We start from the raw sequence: 25,226 nt of genomic DNA, 5'->3' as shown, positions 1-25,226 counted from the left end.
ATGTTTCGATGTCCAACAAACAAAAAGTGGAATTGCTGCAAAAAATGGATAAAGACATGAAGAATGTGACAGAGAGGTTGGTGAAAACGAAAAAATTTCGATTGACAAGTTAGTCGGTATTCTCGGCACAGCAATTAACGGGACTTGAACAGCGGAACTTTGTAACTGAACAAGAAATTATGTCTGTTTATAGAATTAAAGGGAAAGTATTATCACATAAAACGAAGCAACTTAAACAACTTACATTGAAAGAAATGTTTAATAAAGTAAACAAATAAATATTAAGCTTTTTTTTTTTTTTTTTTTTTTTTTTTTTTGTAAATTTTGATACCCTTTAGATCATAATTGTCCTTTATTTCATAAATTACGGTTTCATATTTTTAATTTTAGAATTTCTGCATGCCATCTTACAAGATTTAAACTGATGATCTATAATCCGGAAAAATCAATAATCCAGAATCACCGAAGTCCCGACGAGTCCGGATTAATGACTTTTGACCGTATTGGCTTTTAGTATTCAAGTAGATTATTTTTATGATTTTACAACAGAAATTTTACCCACTAATTTGGCTATTTAAATGTGAATTCTGTTTTTTGTATATGTTCAACTATCCAGAATTTTCATGTATTCGTAATTCAGCATTTTCCAAGCTTTCCAAAAAATCAAGCTTTTACTGTAAATATCTGTTTGATTTATTTAGTATTTAAACCACATAATTATTCTACAGAGTATGATAACTAAACTCGTTTACCTCAATCTACAATCTCATTGATTGAAAAAGCAATTATGAGACCTTTCTGAATTTTAGAACAAAAAAAGAAGTTCTTATTTTAGAGTGAATATGGCAATTATACTACATTATATAATAATACTTATAGATGTGTAAACATTTTGCTGTATAATGACAAAAAGGATAATAATGCAGGGACATAATAATTGTATAATGACAAAAAGGATAAGTAATTGAAATATAAGCAACATACAAATGTATTTAATGGAATTAAAAAGAAATAAAACTATTATTATTTATTATTTAATTTTAATTTATAAATATATTAAATACAAAAAAATCAGAATTTTTTAACCGTTCTTTTCTCTCATCTGATGTAAATCATTGCCTACATGCATATTTCTAAAACACTCTGCGAATATTCAATTTGTCAAGTCTCATCAACTGTCTATTGAACTGCTACCATTAAATGGAATAATAAGAGCACTAAAATGTATTCGATTATCTACATTGTTTAAGAATTATTTAAAATAAATTATTTCTGTTGTACTGAAAATTTCAATTATAATACTTACAAATTAAATCATGAATTCCATTACAAAGACAGAAGTGAAATATAAAAAATACGTGAGATGCACAGCAGATCGAAAATACAATGAAATAATGAAGACACAAGGGAAAGTGGGAGCAAAATATCTAAATTAAATTAATACAGTACATAAGCAAACTAAATTTTAAATGAAGCAGAACATCTCTTTTCTGGCTTCATTTAAAGGAAAATAAAATTTTTAATTGCTAAACTTATCTAATCCCTTAAATCCTGGAACAGATGATTAATTAGAATATCCCCAGAAATTAAATGAACAGTAGGTAAATTTAGAACACTTTTCCTTTTATATTCTGTAAAATTTGATCATCTAAAAATAGATGAGAAAATAAAGAATTAAAAACAGATGATATTTTTGCATTTTTGTACAAGTTCATAACAGAAGTAATACTCCTGCATATGGCACTACTGAATAATCACATGAACTAATCCCCCAATGAACAAGAGGGCAGAAAAACACAGGAGCAAATCTGAATAAATAATCCTTCACAAACAAAACAGATAGCTTTCAAATCATGAGCTTAAAATAATAAATATTAAATATTATTAAAAATGCAGGTGCTCTGTAAAGTTAATTCTATAAAGTTACATTTACAAAATAATAATAATAATCTGTACATATAAGTCACCTTTTATTGGACATTTCAGCTCATTGCTTTCATCACTTCCATCAGGACACTGAGGTATTCCATCACAAACATTATAAATTGCGATACATTCACTGTTATTTAAGCACTGGAACTGATAATGGTGGCATCTGCTTTCTACAAAGAAATGTTGCATTTGCATATATTCAAAATTTCATAACAAGATAAAACATATTTTTGACATTATAATTTAAAAAACTGCTGAATTTCTTTTAATGGTTGCAGCAATGTAAATGTAGTTATTTCACTTTAATGACTTAAATAGGAAATGTATGGAATATAAATTGTGCTTTTCAAAACTTGATTAAACAATATAAATTTCAATGAATATCACAGATACTTTTGAAGAAAAGTAAAAGATTATTTCAGCAATCATATGGAGCTAAAAATGAAAATCAAACATCTATTCTTAGCCAACTCTTTTATTCAAATACTTAAACCTAAAATTATTATAATCTGTTAGGAAGAATTAATTTAGTCTTAGAATAAACTTTAGTACATTAAACTAAGCATAATTTATATCATTACTTAAAGATTAGTGATAAACTTAACTGTTGTAATGATTATTTAAAACAATCAGTGTTGTCAATTTTGCACATAATAAAACAGTTCCGACATGCATATGATAATTAGCAATTTATTAAGTTACATTCTTTTATTATTTTGTTGTCAAAACAGTGACTCCACATGTTTCCCATGCTATTTTTGAATGTTTTATGTCATCCCAAAAAGAGAAGAAATATATATATAAAGGAAATAAAATCAAATACGATGTCTTTCAGTGTTTTAAGAAAGATTCACTGAAAAATATTTTGTAACATCGTGGTAATTTCTTTTAAAATATACAGTCTAAAAATAAAGGTCTCTTACTATTCTTTCTCTCTTCTGTCAACAGCTTACTTACAGATAATGTGTCCCAATTCAGGAAATAATAGATGCCAACTTGATCCACACTTACGCTTCTTGGCATTTCACTCGACGACTCGATCGAGGTTATTGTACTCTGATCACCATTTTTAGACCATTCATAGATCCAACTTCTCCTCTTCACAAAAAACTGGACGATTTTTACTCCTGGAGTCTTCCACTTCTTTCTTGCACTCAACATAATGGATCTTTCTTTCTGCACTCATTTCATCAGAGCATCAAAATTTATTATTATGTAAAGTGCTAGGTGCCTGTCTGGCTACTGGATAATAAAGCCCTTGTATGGTTGACATGTAATAAGGCCCCTGTTTAGCTGATGAATAGCTAGGGCTTATTTTAGGGATAGGGCTTATATTAGAAGAACCCTAAAAAATCATGCTAGGGCTTACTTTTTTATTAGGTCTCATTTTCAAAGAAACATGGTACATATACACACGCAGTCTTTATTAAATATGTATACACAACATAAAGACATGATTTAAATATTTTTGAGCAGTTGTTTCGAGGCATGATTTCACTTTGGGAAATAAATCAAATAAGATATGGTTTCAAACTAAGTTAATTTTTATCTATGACACTTTTAGAAAATACAAAAATTATAATTTAATAATTTTTTTACAACTCTCTTTGAACAAAGCAACTTCTCAAACTACTGAAGATTCTTTTGCAGCAAAAAATTGGCTCAGAATGGTAATTACCCTTGATGTTGCGAGAGAAACATTGTGGCCATAATAAGGTAAAGACAAAATGTCACAAAAATAATATAGCCATAAGATTCTGGATTCAAAATGACCTGCAGACAAAATAACCACTTGCAGTAAATACAATTTTGGTTTCCAAAATTACAGATTTCTAGAAGGTCGTGCAAAGTTTTGATGTTCTCTGTTCAACAAACATCAGCATTATCTGCTTAACATTTAGACCTTAAGTTTACTTTATATTAAGTTATTTTAACTTAAATAAGTAAAAAATATCACAATTTGATGCATTTATTTAAGCTAAATACACAATGGCTGGCTGAAAAGTTTTGAGACTGCTATTATTTCTCTTCTAAATACCTCACATGGCAACTGGCATTGAATTTCTTGAAAACAGTACATTGATGTGTTTAAAACTGCAATTTGATTAACATACAATATTTGATTACAGTGAACAGAGTTTAAACAGGTCTTAGCCCAATACTGTTGCCTGTTTGCTAACTTTAAATTAAATGCACTGCTCTTACTTCTTAATGATACTAGTATTCATGTTTTTCAAATATGTATCACCAAGAAAATGTTTTTAAAGTATGTCATTTCTTTTTTTTTTTTTTTTTATCTTAGTTTATTTAAATAACTAACCTAAGAGACATATTTCTTATTTTTAGAAAGATTTTACCACAATGTTGCTCTATGACAATGAAAATCCAAATCGACTTGGGAAAAGGCCACTATGAAATACCTGAAATGCTACAATATATATATAACAATGAAATGTTTAGCCATGCCTTAGTGATGATAGAGGCCATGAAAGATTTAAAACACCCATTACGGCAGGTATAGATGCATTGCAGCTATAGATGTCAACAATGTATGTCTAGGAAAAAACATGCAAAGAAAAACTTTGCCTGGAGCTGTGAGGAAGAAAAGGCCAGACTTGCTGAAGAAACATTTTTCCCTCCATTCACAATACCCGGCAGCAGCTTGGTATTGTGAGAGTGGCAGCACTGTTTGAAAGCAGTCTGTTTAATTATACTCTGCATATAGCCTCAGCTAGTAAAATATAATTTCTTGTCATTTTCCACACTGTAAAATGAAATTGTATAGGTAGAGTTTCTCTTCAAATAAGGAAGCAAAAAACACCCCATCTGTACGGCTTTTTAAAGAAGATGAAATCAGAGTTTATTTCATGATTTTAAATTATTTATAAAATGCTGTGACAATTATAGTTCAATGTGAAGGACTCAGGGCTTGTAACAGTCATTTCATTCTGATTAATAAAATCAATCTTAAAACCTTTCAATCAACATATATAATTAACGAAAAATAAGAATAGCTTACAAATATATTTTTAAAAAAGTACATTTTTTTTATTTTGAAGAAAGAGGTTCATTTCACCAATTGTTCAACTTTCTGCTGTTTTCAATGTTGAACTCTTCTGCCACATCAAGCATTGTTCTCAAAGCCGCATTTCTCCATTAAAATTTCTTTGTATACTCTCATATTGTTTCTAGCATTCTCTTATCTCGTTAGTGATGCTTTTGTGGTTTTATTTTTTTTCCATTGGTATGCTTGAAAAATAATGCTTCCCCCTCTCATCCCTTGAAATTGTACATTATACCAAATATTCAGGGCTTAAATTCGGACAGAGCCCAGCTGAGCTTAGTTTTTGAAAAAATTTTTCAGTCAGAGCCCCAAATAAGATGAGATCCAATATTTTATTTCTTTTATTTGATTATTTATCATGAATTTAATAACTTATTAAATTTTTATTTATAGCTTTATATTTTATTGTTCATTTAATTATTAGTAATTTTATTTATCTACGAGGGTCAGTCAAAAAGTTAGTTGCACTGCCTATGAAAAGAAAACAGGAGCAAAATTTTACAATAACTTTATTTATATCTTAAAGTTCCATTCATAATCTACTTTTCAATGTAATTACCTCCATTGTTTAAGCATTTGTTGAGGTGTGGTACAAGTTTTTCGATGCCTTCTGCAAAGAAATCCCGTCCAATGTCCGATAACCATTCTTGGCTTCCAGCTTTCAATTCGGCACCCGAATGGTACCATCGCTTTGAAAGTTCTTGTTTCTTGGGACCAAACACATGGAAGTCAGGAGGTGAAAGGTCTGGGCTATAAGGAGGGTGATTTCACACTTCCCAGCTAAACTTTTTCAGATGGTCACATGTTTGTTTTGCTGCATGCGGTCTTGCATTGTCATGCAGGAGCACAATGCTGTTCGACAGTTTACCTGGCCGTCAATTTTTAAGTGATTGTCGCAATCATTTTAGTATTTCACAATAAGAAAAAGCATTAATTGTGGCACCCTTCGGCATGAACTCTGTATGCACCACGCCTTCTCTGTCAAAAAACAGCGTCATCATCAGCTTTCCTGCAGATAGAACAGTTCGACACTTTGTTCGTGTTGGGGAACTGCAATGTTCCACTCGAGCGAGCTGCGTTTAGTTTCAGGTGAGAAGTGGTGAATCCAAGTTTCATCTACAGTTACCATTTTCTCCAAAAGGTCATTTCCCTCCATTTGGTAATGTTGCAGAAATGCAAATGCACTTTCAAAATGCTTTACTTTATGTTCCTCCGTCAATAGATGTGGCACCCATCGAGCACAAACTTTACAAAATTTAAGGTGATCGGCAATAATTTTATGCACCCTTCCATGAGAAATATCCAGTTCATTTAAGATTTCGTCTATCATTATGTGTCTGTTTGCAAGAATGCATTCATTCCCGTGAGCAGCGATTTTCAAATTTGTCGCAGTTGATGGTTTTCCCTCACGCTCAGCGTCGTCAATATCTGTACGTCCATTCTCAAACATGTTGAACCATTTAGCAATAGCTCGACGTGACATTGCATTTTCACCATACATTTCATGCAACTGCCCATAAATTTCAGTGCAGTTGCACCTTTTTGCCCCCCCCCCAAAACGAATCACTGCACGCATTTCCAATTTGGACGCTATTTGCAGCTGTCGAGACATGTTTGCAACTGATTATCAGAAAAACTAAACTTGCCTTGGGGAAGCCGCTACGTCATGGAATAAAGATACATGTCTGAAGTGTTGCCACACGGTGTCATCCAAATAGTCTTAGATGGAACATATTTACGCAGTAGTGCAACAAACTTTCTGACTGACCTACCTATTTTTGTCCTTCTTCTTGATGGCCTTCCATTGGGCTCCAGCACTTCTGATTTTAGAAATTAAGCTCTGGGTTCATTTACAGTTTTAATGGTCTATGAAAATTAATTTGCTTACAATTTTAATAATTAATGGAACTCTATCATTAAACAAAAATCATAATGAGAGCTATTTTTGAGTTATTCCAAGACAACATAATTTGCATGTTACTTACGGTATCAGCATAATACAATTAATGATATAGCAAGCAGCATAACAGAGGAACACTGAATATGGGAAAACTGAACACATACAGTACAAAGTCCGCGATCCGGATGTCCATTATCCGGAATGATCTACAATCCGGACCTCAAAGCCACAAACTTTTTTTTTGTATCCTTTACGCATGCGCATAATGTGTTTATGCATGCATGTTTTATGTATAATGGATGGTATAAGCTAGGCTAAAATTATCTTTCCCGATTCTAAGGCATTTCAGTTAATGGTGCAGATTATGCTGTTCCTTAATCTTCTAATTGGATCCAGCTTATTATTTTTTGCAGACTGTTAGAGCAATTTTATAAAAATTAAGCTTGAACTTTTGATTATGTCAAAAAGAGTTTCCAATTCTGGAGCTGCCAAAGGATCTACAAAGCGAAAGCATATTTCGATGTCCATCAAACAAAAAGTGGAATTGCTGCAAAAGATTGATAAAGGCATGTCCGTCTCAAAATTATGCGAGGAATATGACATTGGAAAGTCAACTGTATATGCCATAAGCAAAAAGAAAAAGGAACTTTTTGAATTTTTTGTGGATTCCGACACCCCACTTGCAATGAATAACAGAAAAAGGGTTTGTTATGCTAAAAGTGACGATCATGACAAAACAATGATTGAATGAGTCAGACAGCATAGCAGCGAGGGCATGCCATTGATGGGTCCAATGCTAATGGCTCAAGCGAAAATATTTCATGAAGAAATGAACTTAATCATATTCGACAGGTCAATTTAAAATTGCCATCGTATAAGACAATTAAAAATTTCAGGTGAAATATATTCACCAGGTTGGTTAACCAAATTTAAAAATTGCCATCATATAAGACAATTAAAAATTTCAGGTGAAAAAGCTTCAGCTGATACTGAAGCTGCTGAACAATTTGCAGATGAATTCATTGAACTCATTACTAGTGAACAATTATCTCCAGAACAAATTTACAACACTGATGAAACTGGTCTTTTCTGGCAACATGTACTGCAAAATACCTTGGCAACCTCTACAGAAAGGGCTCCAACTGATGTCAAAGATTCCAAAGCAAGACTACAATTTTAGCGTGCGCAAATGCTGCAGGAACGCACAAGTGCAAACTTTTCGTAATTAGAAAACATGCACGACCTTGAGCACTTAAAGGAGTAAAGATTTTCCCCGTTATATATCGCACAAATAAAAGAGCATGGATGACACAAGCGTTGATAAATGATTGGTTTAAAAACCATTTTAAACCTGAGGCTCCGTGACATTTGAATTCGGTTGGTTTACCTGATGACTCAAAAATAGTCCTGATTGTTGACAACTGCTTGGCGCAAACTTCAATTAAAGTTTTAGGGAAGGATAATGTATCCGTATTATTCTTCCCTCCAAATTGTACGTCTATCATTCAGCCTATGAATATGAGAATAATGCACTTGCTGACATGCAAATATAAAGTAGCATTTTAAAAATCTATGTTAAATTTCTTGAAAAATGGCAAGACTATTCAAGACTTTTTGAAATTTTTTAGCATAAAATCTGCTGTGTGGAGCATCGCAAGATAGCGGGAGGATGTGTCTCCAGATACATTAAAAAATGCTTGGCATAATTTATGGCCAGCTACCATATTTCATGGTGAGGACTATGAAGAAGATAGCCATGAATTTGAAGGTTTTTGGACATTGCAAACTAAAGGTGAAATTTTCCAGTTATTGGATTTTGTAAAGAAATGTGGAGAAGCAGTAATAAATGAAGATGATATAACAGAAGTTTTTCATTGCGACGGCAATGCACCAATCATCAATTAATGGATGGCGAAATCTGTGATATGGTTCTAAATCCAGAAAATACCACTACCAATAGTGAAGAAAATGATAGAGGTTATTGAAAATGAAAAAGTTTCGATTGACAAGTTAGTCGGTATTCTCAACAGATCAATTACAGGACTTGAACAGTGGAACTTTGTAACTGAGCAAGAAATTATGTCTGTTTATAGAATTAAAGGGAAAGTATAAGCACCAAAAAAAAAAAAAAAAAAAAAACCGAAGCAACTTAAACAACTTACATTGAAAGAAATGTTTAATAAAGTAAAGAAATAAATACTAAGGTTTTTTTTTTTTTTTTTTTTTGTAGATTTTGATACTTTTTAGATCATAATTGCTCTTTATTTCATAAATTACGATTTTATATTTTTAATTGTATAATTTCTGCATGTCATCTTACCAGATTTAAATTGATGATCTAATATCTGGAAAAATCCCAAATCTAGAATTGCCAAGGTCCTGACAAGTCCAGATTATGGACTTTGTACTGTACTAGATATACATTTTGAAATCACCTGTTTTGTCTGATTTCTCTGAAGCAGTAGGTAAAGCTGGTGTTACTGTAAAAGAATTTTGTTCAACAGGTACAGAAGTTGAAGAGAGCCTACCACCATTGACATCGGTATTACGTAACTGAGCAAGCTCCTCTTCATGTTTAACTTGATTTCCCCACTGACTAAGATCATAGGAATGTTGAGAAACTTTTAGTACAGAGCTTACAAAAAAATTATGAGTAGTGAACTTGCATAGAAAGGCAGATGGTGGGCCACAGTTGAACATGTAACAACTACGCACAGTCTGAAAGAGAATATCACACAAACATGAAATTTCATACATACACATATATATCTTCATACAATTGATTTAAAGGCATTGTGTGTGTGCATTATTCTGAAAATTTGATGAAAATTTGGCGCATGTGGCTAAACTCTTCTTCATAAGAAATATATAGCAGAGTTATAGATTTGTAAATAAATGAATAAAAGGATTGTAACTATGATACTAAAAAAAAAAAAAAAAAAAAAAAAAATCCCCACCCCCTTATTTTCACATATACACAGTCTAACCTAAAAATATATTTATGAAGACAGTTTATTATTTATCCCTTAATTGTTACATTCAAAGATAATATATTTACTTATTTTTACTTCTGGTACAAACTTTTACACCATTTAATTATTCCTCTAGTAGAACAACTTTAACATTTTCAGTGCATATAGCTATTTTACATTAAACCCTACATTATGTTTAATGCTTTTAGGAATGGAAATTAGAAATGCAACATTTAGTATCCTATGATGCTACTTCATATGCAGGAAAATAAAAGAAAAACTGCTACCATAAGTTAACTTAATATATTCTGGATTCTGTTTTGTAATAATATAAAATTTAATTTTTTTTAATTTTAAAACACTTTTGTATGGACCTTTATGCTACAAATAATAAACATAAATTTTTACATTAAAATCTCAGTTTTTAACAAGCAATGCTATCACTTTGGTATGTACTCTTTTTTGTTGTATTTCAAGTTCCAATGGTGTTCTGTAATCAAATAATAAATATTTTTTATCTTAAACTTATTTTAAAATATGTGTTTGTGAAATTTGCCTGCAATGAAAGAAACTGTGGTAAAATTGTGGCAGAATGCAGTGTTCTGCAGGAAAAATCACTAAACGAAATAACTGCTTTGAAGCTGTTCTCAAAACGTTAACTACAAAATTCCCACTATAACAAGCAAAACTAAAACTTACTTGTAAATAAGTTTATTGATTGACTTTCAAGATAAATACCTAATCATAATGTAAAATATGAGTGTAATAGCATGTATGTAATAAATATTTTTTTTTTTTTTTTGGAATTATACATCATCACTTTTTTCTTTTAAAAACTTCCAAAGTGTGTGAGGTACTTGCAACAATACATAAGTCCTTAAACGTTAGTCAGAGAGCATATTGTCACCATTTATCCTGCATATTAAATGTGTGTTAATGGCACCTTCTAATTAGTATTTGAACTAGCTCTTCAAATACTAATTAGACATTGGAAGACAGGAAGTATTAGACAGGAAGTATTTGACAGAAAGTATTTGACACATTAAGTAATTGAAAGAAAGATGTTTCAAAATATGTTTCATTACATATGAACAGAATACTTTTATTTTTATAAAAAGTGTAACATCCTACAACTATGAACAGTAACTGTGAACAGCTATTCGCATTCAAATAGGAAGAGAAATACGCCAAATTAAACTGTTACAATTACATTACAGAGACTGTAAAAAATTGCCTAATTATTGCTGATGCCAAAAATAATTATAGTAGCCCTAAAGCAAGAAAAGAAGCATAATACTAAATAAATATCTAAAATTATTATTTTAATTTAGATGAAACATTAATTTCATATAATACATTTTTTATTGTTATAATTTATTAAAAAAAAGGTTAAACATAATTGAATGGAAGCATAACTATCTCGGATTATTATTTTAATTTGGCTGAAAGGTTAATTTCATATAATGTACTTTTTATTACAGTACCAAGTCCGAAATCCGGACATCCATTATCCAGAATGATTCAAACCTCAAAGCCACAAACATTTTTTTGTTGTTGTTGTTGTTTTTTGTATGCTTTATGCATGTGCATTTGATTTTTGCTTCCATAAAAAACATATGGAGATTTTCACTTAAACATTCCGATTTTTAATTTCACTTAGGCACTAAATAAAATACCTTGTTATGGAAAAACAATCATATAAGCATAAATTTGTGAGATTAATAATTTGGCTCCATAGCTGAGTGTCTGCTTGGCATATATCTCAAACCGAAACATTTGCCTATTTCATATCCCTGACGCCAACCTGACATTATATATTATATTTTCCTTTCATCACTGCATGTTTATCAATATATGACAGCTTCAGTAACAACTCATGCAGTGATGTGTAAACTTTTTTTATATTAATAACTGAATAACAAAAGTATGGCACCCTTTTATGCTAACATTATGCTTGGCGATGATTATAGATTTTTAAATGCTCTAAGAAATGTTAACGAGGAAAAATTCAACAAAAATTTCTTTTCACATGCCAAAAATAGATTTTGTTAATGAAACCCATAGGCCAAAAGATTACATTTAGTACTATTTTAATTAAGAATAACTGATATGTTATTCACCATTAATCCAGAAGCGGCAGCAGAATATGTTCGCACCGGGCGGCAAGAATTTAAGGAAGACAAAATTTTTGGAATTTGGGGAAGCTCCGAGCAGCAAAATTAAGGAACGAGAAGTTTTTTTTATAATATGAGCCGAACAGTTGTCTACAATTAGGACTAATTTTGAGTTATCAGGTAAACCAACTGAATTCAAATGTTGTCGAGCCCTGGGTATAAAACAGATATGCATTTTCATTGCAATGACGATGCCCCAACCATCAATCAACGGCAAATGTTTCATAACCGGAAAACATGCACGACCTCAAACATTTAAAGGAGTAACGATTTTCCCCCGTTATTATATCGTTCAAATAAAAGAGCATGGATGACATAAGCGTTGATGAATGATTGGTTTGGAAATCATTTTATACCCAGGGCTCGGCAACATTTGAATTCAGTTGGTTTACCTGAGGACTGAAAATTAGTCCTAATTGTAGACAACTGTTCGGCTCATACTTCAATTAAAGTTTTGGTGAAAGATAATGTATCTGTATTATTCTTCCCTCCAAGTTGTATGTCTGTCATTCAGCCTATGGACATCGGAATAGTGCGCGCACTAAAATGCAAATATAAAGTAGCATTTTTAAAATGTATATTAAATTTCTTGAAAAATGGCAAGACGATTCAAGAATTTTTTAAATATTTTAGCATAAAAATTTGCTGCGTGGAGCATCACAAGATCATGGAAGGATATTTCTCCAGATACGTTAAAAAATGCTTGCCATAACTTTTGGCCAGCTACCATATTTCATGGTGAAGACAATGAAGATGATAGCCGCGAATTTGAAGATTTTCGGATATTGCAAACTAAAGGTGAATTTTTCCAGTTAATGGATTTTTGTAAAGAAATGTGGAGAAGTAGTAATAAATGAAGATGCACGGTAATAAATGAAGATGATATAACAGAAGTTTTTCATTGCGATGACAATGCCCCAATCATCAATCAACAGACGGCGAAATCGGTAGTATGGTTCTAGATCCAGAAAATACCGCTACTGATAGTGAAGAAAGTGACAGAGAGGTTCTTGAAAACAAAAATAGTTCGATTCGCAAGTTAGTGAGTATTCTCGACACAGCAATTACAGGACTTGAACAATGGAACTTTGTAACTGAACAAGAAATTATGTCTCTTTATAGAATTAAAGAAAAAGTATTAGCACAAAAAAAGAAGCAACTTAAACAACTTACATTGTAAGAAATGTTTAATAAAGTAAATAAATAAATGTTAAGCTTTTTTTTTTTTGTAAATTTTGATACCCTTTAGATTATAATTGCTCTTTACTTCATAAATTACAATTTCATATTTTAATTGTATAATTTCTGTATGCCATCTTACCAGATTTAAATTGATGATCTAATATCCGGAAAAATCCCAAATCCGGAATCGTCGAAGTCCCGATGAGTCCGGATTAAAGACTTTGTACTGTATTATTATTCAAACAATCGATGCCATTTTACAAGATGTTTATAAAGTCTCTATACATTTTTGAGAAATATGAGTCCAGATTTCGGAATTTGTACTGTATTATTATAAGGCAATGCCTGAACATACCTGAAAGAAAGTGTAATAGTAATTAACTATCTCAGATTATTAATTTAACTTGATGAAAGGTTAATTTCATATAATAGACTTTGTTATTATTTTAATTCATAAAAAAAAAGGTTAAACATAAATGAAATTAAACGGGAGGCATAAAATTGGGTAAAAATATATTTATGGCTCCTCCTTTGTGAAAACTGGCGATTTTTGGAGGTACATGAATACCGAGTTGGTGCAATTCTTGTTACTTTGTGTAGCGGCGATTTTTAATCGCCGCTACACAAAGTAGTTCGGTCAAACCATCAAAACTAGTCCTGTGAAAATATAATGCTGACTTTTCTTGTTTGACTTCTAAATTATTACTTGTTTGACGTGTTATTGTATCTAAATTTCTGGAACAAAGTACCACTGCTCAATCCTCTCAGTCGCTCACAAGTCAATGAAGGCAAATTAATACAAAGAGAAATTCTTATATAGTGCGTTATATAATTACAGTAATCAGTGATTACTGATCTCTAAGATTCATCATGAAACATTTTACAGAAAGTTACATACATTTAAGTTGATTAGATGTCCCAAGATAAGACAATCAAAGATTTATGCACTGTAACTCTGATTCAGCCAGCAAAATCGGATTTTATAAATAGTCAACATGAATTTTGGGTACTTTTCTGTTTTGCCAGTGCAAATCTCGCCAAGCAGATTTTATTGGCGACAACATACAGTATACACATAAAAACAGTTAGCAAATGTTAGTTCTAAGAATTTTTTATTTTCAAGGTATAAATATTTTAATATTGTTTAAAATTTTGTAAAAAGCCAATAAATAAAGACAATAAATTTGTAAAAATACATTAATTTAAGAATTTACTATGCTTTCATGATTCAACATCCTAATTCATTTTAACGTAACCCCAAGTGATCTCATGTCGCGTAAACTATGCTACAAAAATCTAATTCTCACAATAATTATCCACATTAATTTCAAGTTAAATTTTAATTTGGAATGCAAGTTTAAATGCAGGAATTATTTCAATTCGTATCAATAGCTTACTCAGAAATTATGTAAAATGGCAGTGCTTTACTTTGCTAGTACATTCTCATTAGAATTGATGAATTTAAACCTTGATTTTGCCTTTTCTACATTTTTGCCTTCGGGTGAGCGATTTGACTGCATCCTAATTGACTTAATTACTCGAATGGCCTTAGGGCATAAAATTGAACTATCTTGTAAACACTCTATGTAACTGTATGCCAGTATTGAAAGAAACAATCAATCTGATAAGAAATGGCTGCGACGTTTTTTGAAAATGAGGCGTAAAAGATTACAAGTGAGGATATTCCATTTGGCATCAGTTGTACCATTATTTGCGACTTTATCGCCTGTGCCAGCAAAACAGAAAAGTACCGAATTTTGCTACAGGAATAATTGGTATAAGAAATAAGAAAATAAGTAATATAAGAAAATAATTGGTAAAATCCTAATATAATAATTTTATGAGATTAAAACATAAATATATTTAATAATCAAATACATGAGCAATGGTTGACACTTTTAAAGAGTAATTGTGGCTAAAGTGCAGAATCACCCACTTACTTGATTGGCATTTGTTTGGTGCTTTTTACAAGAGTAAGAAGAATTGGAGTTTTGTCAATTTTCTTTGACTGAAAATAGGTCGATGTGTACATGGATAAAGTCAAAGGAGTGCACAATGCCATTTTTGTGCAATTTTGGGATTTTTTTTTATGTGAAAATAGGTCGATGTGTACATGGATACTGAGTATGTGCAATTCTTAAAAATGCACCAAGCAGTGGGCGATTCTGCACTTTCCACGTAATTGTTTTCAGTTTTTCATTAATTCAGGTTTTTTTTTTTTATATGAAGTACTGAGAGAGTTGCAGCTGTTGCATCTCACATAAAATGCATTTCAAATTAGTCCCCTTGTTTTGGACTGATATTAGAAAATATTCAGCTACTAAGTTGCATAAAATAAAGTTTTATCCCCTGTTATATCGTAATGAACACGGAAGATTCAAAACAAATAAATAAAATAAAAAAGAAACAGAAAAGAGTATAAATATATAGAACTATTCGACATTCTTTTCAAAGGATTACTCCGATTGCGACCATTGTTGAAAACTTAGGAAAGACAAAAAGGTAAATATAACAATAAATTAATAACCTTTTCTTCATAAACAACAGCATTACAACTTGGAGTCTCCAAACACCATGATAAACAATCATGATTCGTTGGAAGAACAGTTTCATTTAAATACTTTGCACCAAGAGTCCGCGATTCTCCAGTACGAATAATTGTATTTCCATTAGTGTGAAATTTACTTTCCACATCATGATCTAATTGACGATTGTATCGCGAAACATTCTCAGAAATCGTGCGATCATTATAGTCAATATTACGAACTAGTAAATTTGAATAATTTTTATTTTGCACTTCCGAAATACCAGACAAAAAAGAACTGACAACATTTATACTGACAGCCGTGAAAATCAACGAAATCGACAACAAAGTATGGTAGTTTCGTTCACGATAGAATGACATGGTTTTAGATTATTCCTGTAAAAAAAAATTCTCTTTCTGTAGCAAAATAACACATAATGCCTAGCAGATTATTATTAAGATTACTATTTAATTATTCACCGGGTTATTGATGTTTACTACTCAAAATAAAGAATCGTGTTTTTCTCTAAAGTAGTTGAAGTATTTTCTAAGATCTAATAATATGCAGTAGATGACAAGTGCTCAATTCAGAACTAATTTTAACCAAGATATCATCTGTATTATAATAAATTATTTGCTTTAAACCTAGGGTATATATAATGAATATTAATATCTGCTTAATTTTTGGAGATGAGTGCTTAATTTTTGGAGGTGAGTGCTTTTCCCCCTCCACCACGGGACTGTCCCAAATTTTGATAAAAGCGACAAATTTCTCTTGTTTTTAATAAAAGTATAAATATGTTTTAATGAGCAATAGCATTTCTAGATGACAGATGTATTTTTCCAGCATATCAGAGAGTCGCCATTAACTTTTCATACGTAAGGAAAGTAGTGTACTACACCGAACTCTAGTAGCAAAGACTGTGTTGTGTAGACGCGTACAAGCCTTTGAAACCGATCCTTTACACAATCCGAAAAATTTCTGGTATTGAAATGAGGGATTAGAAAGGATATCGGCGCAACATAATATGAACATGGTGCTAGTGTCTTAAAATTCTGCTAAAATGATCTTTGTCTGTTCATGAAATATGGTACAGGTTGGAGGGTATTATTGGGACAGCAGTTTTGACGAGGACGTTTGGCTCCTTCAGTGTTATATCTGATAACCGTCCAGTTTATTAGTCAAATTTTCGAAGATCTATGTGCAGGGCGTGGCATACGCCACTTAAAGATGATCCAAACCCAACTAAGGATAACTAGTCTAAGGCTCCTCTAGGTATATAGGAGGCCGCCTTACCCTAGTCTGGACACTGTCGAGATGGAAGAACGGGTCGTTATTTGCAATTTACTCAACAGAGAACGAGTCTCGTGTCATCGTCTCGATGATTACAGAGATCGACGCGTCGGAAATTTTTCCGTCACTTGTGTAGCTGCAATTTAAAAGGCACTCATACGACTTCCAACATTCCTAAATAATAATAGATCCCGGCAAACTATTTTCTTTGATAATCTTCAACAGGCACTCTTTCGATCGCTCTTCAATCACGCGGAAAAAACACTTGCTCGATCCCTTTTCAATACCTCCAAACACCCATTTACCTTCCATAATACTTTCTTTTTCCAAACTAACTTTTATCAGTTTCAACCACACTTCCGGGCCCTCGAAGTACTTTATTCTCTCTAAAGCACACCTCCACACATACACACACACACACACACACACACATATATATATATATATATATACAAAACATCTTCCAATCTATCATAGCGTGGTCAGTCACATGCAACTCGCCAATAATCAACTGATTCGTGCATTTCTGACCCCAGAAATATGATAGTTATAAAACCTCACTCACAGGCTTTCGTTCCTTGGAAAACCAAGAGCCCTTTCTCACACTCCTTTTGATCTCGTGCTTGAAATGACCGGACGCACGACACCGCCATTCATACGAATCTGCCGCATCCCTTCTTTCAACTAATTTCATACTATTTTTGTACTTAGGCTATTCGCACATATTCGAAATTAAAGCATAATTTATGTACCATTCTGTCACGCACTTGAAACCGAAACAAACAATTAAAATCCATACATTCAGCTCTTTCAACGCTAGCCATTTTCCTTTATGAAAAGCACAGTAAAAAATTTTCAAAATTAGGTGCATTTGAGTAAAAATTTTACATTATGCAATTAAAATATAAAATGAGCAAAATTTCAGGCGCATATCTTGTTTCTTGTTTTTACTATTTCTATCATTATCATATTTTTCAAACAAGGAGCTCACATGTGTTGAAAAAAATTCTGCACAATGTTCCTATTAAAAAGTTTATGCTCATTTTTTCTCTAATAAGTATGTTTGTGTACTTTTATCATGCATTACAAGTGAAATTGAAAAAAAATAATAAATATCAAATTTTATATGTGGCACTCAACACACTTTTGTTCTGCAGTGTTGCCTCTGCTATAATTTTATGAAACACTGCGTTTCTGAATATTCAAAAAAATGAATATCAGTTGTATAGGCTGCTTCTTTATGAAAGACAAACTAAATGCAGATTCTGCCAAATTGGGAAATAATAGTGCTAGGAATGCATTTTTTTCTACATATATCAACCATTCAACTTACTTTCTTTGTTTTCAGCATTCATCTTTACTAATACATATATTTCTGTCACTGAACTTGATTTAGTATTAAACTATTATTTTAATTCTCAGGTATGCGTACATGGAATTAGTTTCATTAGTTAAAAAGATTATTAGTAAGTAAGATACTTGCAATGGTATATTGCTAAAAATATATAAGCATGCAGGAAAAGAATTGTTTTAAAGGACATAAATTATATCTTAATAGACAAATCAACATAATCAACAAACCAATCAATAATATAATTTGTTATTTCAGAATTTTCAGCAACAATACATTTTCTTATCTTTCTTTTTAATTTTCCAAAGCTACAAAACAGAAAATAAATACATGACTGTTTCAAAATTTAAATACTCAATAAATAAAAGTGTGGAGAATAAAATATGATTTTAAAGGAATAATGTTTAACATTTATAAGAACTGTTCAAATAAACTATCACTAACAGCAACACATGCATCGCAACCACAATGAGGTAACTGGCATATACTTTGAAAGGTGGCTGGCATGTACTTCTACAGCAATGGTGCTAATTTGGTGCCAAGGTCGGACTAGGGTTTTAAAAATTTATAGTTAACTATCACAAATTCTGCAAAAGTGTGCCTTGTGGTATATAAAAAATTTCTTCAAATTTTGTACATGCCAAACAGATCTCCTTTTGTGAACTAGTTTTGGCTAGACTGTATCAAATAATATAACAAAACCGTTTGCATCATACAGGCAATCAGTCTCTTAAAAATTTGTTGCTCTATGCATGAACTATCTTCTCTGTAAATACTTCTGTTTAATAGTTCCTAACGTAGAGTAAACTTGGAAAGATTTGTTATGCACTGCTAAGTAACTTTTGCTGTATTTAATATTACTATTACATTAGTGTTTATAGAGTATAAACTCTGAAGGGAAATATGATACCTTGTGTTTTTAAGAAATTATTGTGTACTTTGCTATTAACGCAATTGGTACAGTCTATAAACAAGCTATTCTTTTTTTTTTTTTAAATTACAATTTTAAGTTTTTAAATTATTGAATATAGTTCTGTTTGGATCATAATTATACTTACAAATTAACACTGCATTATTTAGATTATAACAAAGGACTGAACAGCTATTTGCCTAAGAGGAAGAATGCCTTTTTGGAATACTTTTTATAAGATAAGTTCCTCGCTTCCATGTTACAATGGAAAAAACCACAAAACTCTCATACAATCAATCCATTTACTGGGATTTGAAACTGGGTTGAACTAACAACACTCCTTAGTTTTACCAATTGCCTATTGTGAACTATTTCCATTGCAGGAAAATATTGCTAATACACATTAAATATGGATCCCACCAGTCACTGAGAAGTTATGACCACTGAACACTGGTAGTTCAACCCAGGTTTGAACACACTCAAATGATCTAGCTGCATGGTTGTTTTTCTCCATGTGTATAAATGAATATGAGCTAGTTGAAAATTATGAATATGAGCTAGTTTCCCTTAGAAAGTTCTCTACAAAGGTATCCTTGTGTACTTGTGCCATATTAAAATAACCTAACCTTAAATTTGAATGCAGTTTTCCCATTTATGGTAAATCACACATTTTAAGGTATTTTTTAAAAATTTCTTGAAGTATAGAGAAAATTACTCATTATCTGTAATATGTGTTATTGACCGTTTCGTATTCCTAGACATCCATACACTGTAAGGTCATTAGGCCTTTAACTGTAATAACTCATTTGCATCATTGGAGAGAAACATTATATCTATTGCAAAGATTCATCCACTACCACTTGTCTTTCTATATTCTCCTTTTTCTATATAACACACATATACTTCTAAGTTTTTGTGCTTTTGTTCTCACTATATACACAGTCATCTGTTTTCAAGTAAGGAAACATCTGAGAATATTATAAACTTGCTATTAAAATTCTAAAAACAAAAAGAAGAAAGAGGTGCATGATGTCTTTAAAGCAAGCTACATTACAGTCTATGCATGCAGAAGGCTTGCCCTGCTTCCTCAGTTGCTTTTAATATGGCATAAGAAGCATTCCAAGGTCTCAAAGATTTTTGTTATATTAATTCTGCAAAGTAAGATTCATGATTATAGTAAAACGTGCCTCTTCGATTTTTATTCCAACACTTAACGAAGCTCTACAATCTTTCTAAATTTTATATGTGAGCAGCTGTTGTTAGATCAAGAAAATGAAATTTATTGTCCACAGAAAAATATCTGTAAGCTGGTATTTACCAGTTCTTGTCTTTTATATTCTCACCAGAAGTTTGAATAAATTGTCACTCCCTCTTGTAGATGGTCGACAACTTTTGGCATGAGTGTGGATGGTTTTCTATTTAGAAACTGAGCGAGAAAGAATTTTTCAATTTTTTGGCATAACTTGTCATTTATACAGCATTATGGAAGAATCATGCCAGTTTTGGTTTTTTGCTGTATGAACAGATTTTCTGCTATGTTCAAAATTTTTTCAGGGCCACCTATTCACATATTTGGTTGGCGGATCATATGCAGAGAATACATCTCTCTCGTAAAAATGTTTCAGTGAATAGTCAAATTTTTGTAGTGTTTCTTTCACTTTATGCTGTTACAAACAGTATTCTGAAACCACTAAACCAGCTGTTAAAACATATACAACTTTTCTTTCATTAGCAAATTTTCAAGCTGCATCTCTAAATTCTTTCACTGATGTGAAATTTTATTGAATGTCCATTTTTGCATATTCGAATGTGATGTAAAATATGTGCATTTCTTGAAAGAAAGATATAGCAAGCATCTTCCTCATTTCTCAGTAAATTAAGAATTTTAAGATTAAAATATAAATAAAATTCATTAACATATCGAATACTGAGAGCTCTTCTTGTGATGAAAGAATTCTGAGTGATTATGAATATTAACATTTGTATGGGAAGAAATATGATCACATGGTCTCCTCGAAGCTCTTCTCATTATAAGCAAGCTGTAAATCATCATTGTTGGGGCTGCCAGATGTTTCAGAATAGTTTACATTGTCGATTCCTCAAAAATCTTGACAACTTTAAAAAACAGGATCCATAATAATAAGGAAGAAAGAATATCACATCCATATGAAAGCTTGGTTTAATTTATTTGATTATAGCACATAAGGGCTATCAACCTAAAACGATGGATGTCTTTGTGAAGGACTTTCTGGGGGAAACTGGTTCGTATCTACACTAGAAAAGCCTGGAATCCATCTTTGAAGTCATTTTTAAGCCTTAAATAGATATTAGCTTTCTATGAAAATACCTTGGCAGCTTCACTACGGCTCATTCATATTAAAATTTGAGTGTATTTCACAGGATAAAAATTTGTTATTTAAATTTAGTGTGGGTGCAATATATTTTTCAAAACTATTCAGAACAAACTTATATACACATTAAAAATTCTGAACATGCAAAAACTAAAAAAAAACATTTCCAGTAGATCATTTGTTTAAATATATATATGATAGTTTTTCATCCAAAGATTATGTAAATAATTTATATTTAAACAGATTCCTTTCAGATATGCAATAAAATAATACAAGTTGTATGGATCTTAAGTTTTACTAACGTTTATTTTATTTTAAATCTTTACTATCACTTCTTATTTTCTACTTCCGGCTAGAATTATAAGCGTTAAGGTTTTTATGCAAAGTTTGTCTGGCGAACGCCAAGTATTTAAGTTGTGGCTTTTTGCCAAACGAGAGAGAGGAAGCAGTTGAGTCAAAGCAGGCCGCTTACCTTAGAAGTTACGCAGTTGCTGCTTGCCTTCCAGGCCAGAGGTTTTAATCCTCTTGATAAATTTTAAAACGTATTGTAGTGTTCACAGTTCTCTGTACTACATACGCTTCCTGTTAATATAAGGCCAATCTTCCACGTTTATTAGTTTAAAGTTAAATTAGAGTTTAGTTTTATTTTTATACTTTTACGTTAGACCCCAAGTAGCGGGTCAGTGTATTCCGAAGTACGGAAGTTATTGTATATAGAGAAAAATAAAGGGTTTTGTATACCCTTCATGTGTATCCTGTCTACTTACCACAATTAGTGAACATAGCTTTAGTAAGCTCTCTGTTCCGAGTCAGGTCCTTGTATGTTCCCGAAGAAGGTGAGAAGGAACATTGAACCTGATAGTGGCACCCAACGAAGAAGAATAACCATGGCCGAGTTTCAAGAAGAACCTGTGCTGCCTTCAGAAACGACTCAGAATCCAGAAATGCCAGCTGCCGCCCTGGAAGGATTTGGTTACATCGTCCAGACCATGCGCGCTTCGATGAAACCAGAAGCAACATTTAATGGAAACTCACCGGTAACCAGTTTTTTGGAAAAATTGGATGACCACTTCATGCTCTACCCCGTGCACGAGTTTCAAAAAGTTACCTTAGCTACCAGCGCTTTGAGGGGCCAAGCGCTTAACTGGTTCAAATGTATAGGCAGAAGTCTCTTGGGTCAAGCAGGAAGTCCCACCTATACTTACGAAAATTTCAAGACTGCCCTACTAAAAGTCTTCCCTGTTGTAAGGGATCGTGCGAAATTAGAAACGGAACTTTTTAGTATATATCAACAAAGAATCGAAAACCTCTCAAGCTTTATTTTAAGAAAAATTCACGTCTTCAAACTCTTGTATGGAAACCGTCCGGATCCTGAAATAATTCAAGTGATTTTGCCGAGGTTACTGCCCCAAGTGCAAGACTTTATTGAATTAAGAAATCCGACTACATTGAAAACGTTATTTGAGCTAGCAATCCAGTTTGAAAGTAGAAGAACGGCGGACGTCGAAAGAAGACGCCAATATCAACAGCGAAACCAATTTGGTACGCCAAGACTACAGCAAACTCAAACACACGGCTACGGAGGCAAAGCGAATCAGTGGGCAAGGAAACCCGAGCATTCAAAAACAGCCGGCGAACGTCGACAGTTCAATAGCAACCCAGGAAAAAAGTTTCAAGGCCAGTGGAAAAAGAAGGAAAGCACGGAAAGGAAAAATAATTTAAACTAAAACGGATTTCTGCTGACGGGAGGGTGCGGAAATCCGAAGGCCAAGAAAACCCTCTTCCTACAAGTTAAATACAGTAATGGTGAAAAATTTGACTCTTCCGAAGATTGAAGTCTTGGTGAATAATATCCCAGCCACCGCACTCCTGGATACAGGCGCGCAGTGTTCCTGTGTGGCAGAAGATTTTTTCAGGAAGTCTTTTCGGAAATACCGCATATATAATTCGGATAGTACGACAGTGTTAGCGGCGCAAGGAGAAAAATGTAAGTGTATAGGTAAATTACCGCTGTATGTCCGTATCAAGGACGAACAAGTAAAGGTGATGTTTTTCATAGTAAAGAATCTACAAGCACATATTATTTTAGGAATAGATTTTCTTTCAGAGGCACAAGCAATGCTGTATTTTAATGAAGCGTCCCTTAAGCTGACAATGAAACCAGTTCGTGGAGAAAAGGCTGAACCGCCGATGTTAAATCTTGACCACCTGCCTAATGAAGAACAGCGAAGAATCCGAGAAGTGGTAAGTGAATTTGCTTCGTTATTTAGTGATATTCCAGGATTTACTCAGGTTACTAACCATAGTATTGACACCGGAGATTCAATGCCAGTTCGCCACAAAGCATACCGGTATGATAAGAATAAGGAAAAAATTATAGAATGGCATATCACCGATATACTACGTAAAAAGATCATAACGCCCATCTCAAGTAGTTATGCTAGCCCGGTGGTTTTATGTAAGAAAAATAATGACTATCCTTTGACACATCCAAAAAGGTGGAGATTCGCAATTGACTACCGTAAATTAAACTCCATAACTAAATATCCGGTATATCCGTTACCTATTATTGAAGAAATTCTAAGGAACATAACATCCACCAAATATATGACGACTTTAGACTTAACGACTGGTTATTTTCAAATAGGGGTTAGGCCTGAGGACGTGCCTAAGACTGCTTTTATAACCAAGTCTGGCACTTATGCATTGTTGCGTATGCCGTTTTGGCCTTTCAGGGGCACCGGCAACATTTCAGCGATGTATGGACATTGTGTTAAGACCTGTTCTTGGAAAGTCCACATTTATCTATTTAGACGATATCATTATTACTAGTGATAATCTCGACCAACATGTACAGGATTTAAGACAGGTGTTTCCTTTATTAAATGAGGCCGGTCTAAAAGTTAATGTCGAAAAGTGCAAATTTGCAGCCCCTGAATTAAAATATTTAGGTTACAAAATATCTCAGAAAGGAAAAGAGACAGACGAATCAAAAATAATCGCTGTACAAAAGTATCCGACTCCAAACACGGCAAAGAAGCTCTCTTCTTTTCTAGGACTTTGTTCATATTATAGGTCCTTTATAAAAGATTTTGCGGCTATCGCTGAGCCATTGTTAAAATTAAAAAGGAAAAAGGCAAGATTCTCGTGGACGGCCGAAGCCAATAGTGCTTTCGAAAAATTAAAACAAGCATTAACGCAAGCCCCTGTGTTGAAATTTCCTGAAAAGGATGAGAATTTAGAAATTTCAGCGGATGCTTCGGATTATGCGGTAGGAGCGGTACTTTCGCAAAATCAGCAGCCCGTGGCATTTTTTAGCCGAACTTTAAATCAAACACAAAGAAACTATTCCGCGACCGAGAGAGAGGCACTTGAAGTTCTGTTAGCAGTGCAAAAGTTCCGAGTCTATTTTGGAAAGGCGCCGATAACAGTGTACTCTGATCATGCGGCGGTAACTAGATTGTACTCAGGGAAAAATTTATCCCCAAGGTTAATAAGATGGGCACTCAAGCTGCAAGAATATAATCTGGTAATCAAGCATACCCCTGGAAAGGAAAATATCGTAGCAGATG

At 32.6% G+C, this 25,226-nt stretch overlaps 1 protein-coding gene across 2 annotated transcripts in view; it reads right to left on the bottom strand.

Annotated features, from left to right (window-relative positions):
- The window catches only part of LOC118203428 (uncharacterized), a 53,534-nt gene extending 37,245 nt beyond the window's left edge, over positions 1-16,289 (bottom strand). Inside the window, exons 1-3 of one of the 2 annotated variants that reach the window (XM_035375705.2) lie at positions 15,752-16,289; positions 9,332-9,614; positions 1,968-2,102 (exon numbers count right to left, since the gene is read on the bottom strand). In XM_035375705.2, coding sequence (XP_035231596.1) covers positions 1,968-2,102; positions 9,332-9,614; positions 15,752-16,129 — 796 coding nt within the window. In that variant the 5' untranslated portion in view covers positions 16,130-16,289. Of the gene's footprint in view, positions 1-1,967; positions 2,103-9,331; positions 9,615-13,363; positions 13,515-15,751 lie in introns of those variants that run through there. The other variant, XM_035375706.2, reaches the window with a different exon arrangement.
- Between the last annotated feature and the right edge of the window lie 8,937 nt (positions 16,290-25,226).

The sequence above is a fragment of the Stegodyphus dumicola genome, chromosome 1 (genome assembly GCF_044657685.1).
Source record: "Stegodyphus dumicola isolate Sdum_Otavi_A_Nest chromosome 1, ASM4465768v1".
Lineage (NCBI taxonomy): Eukaryota > Metazoa > Arthropoda > Arachnida > Araneae > Eresidae > Stegodyphus > Stegodyphus dumicola.
Note: the sequence above shows the minus strand (reverse complement) of the source record. Positions and strands in the feature narration are given on the sequence as shown.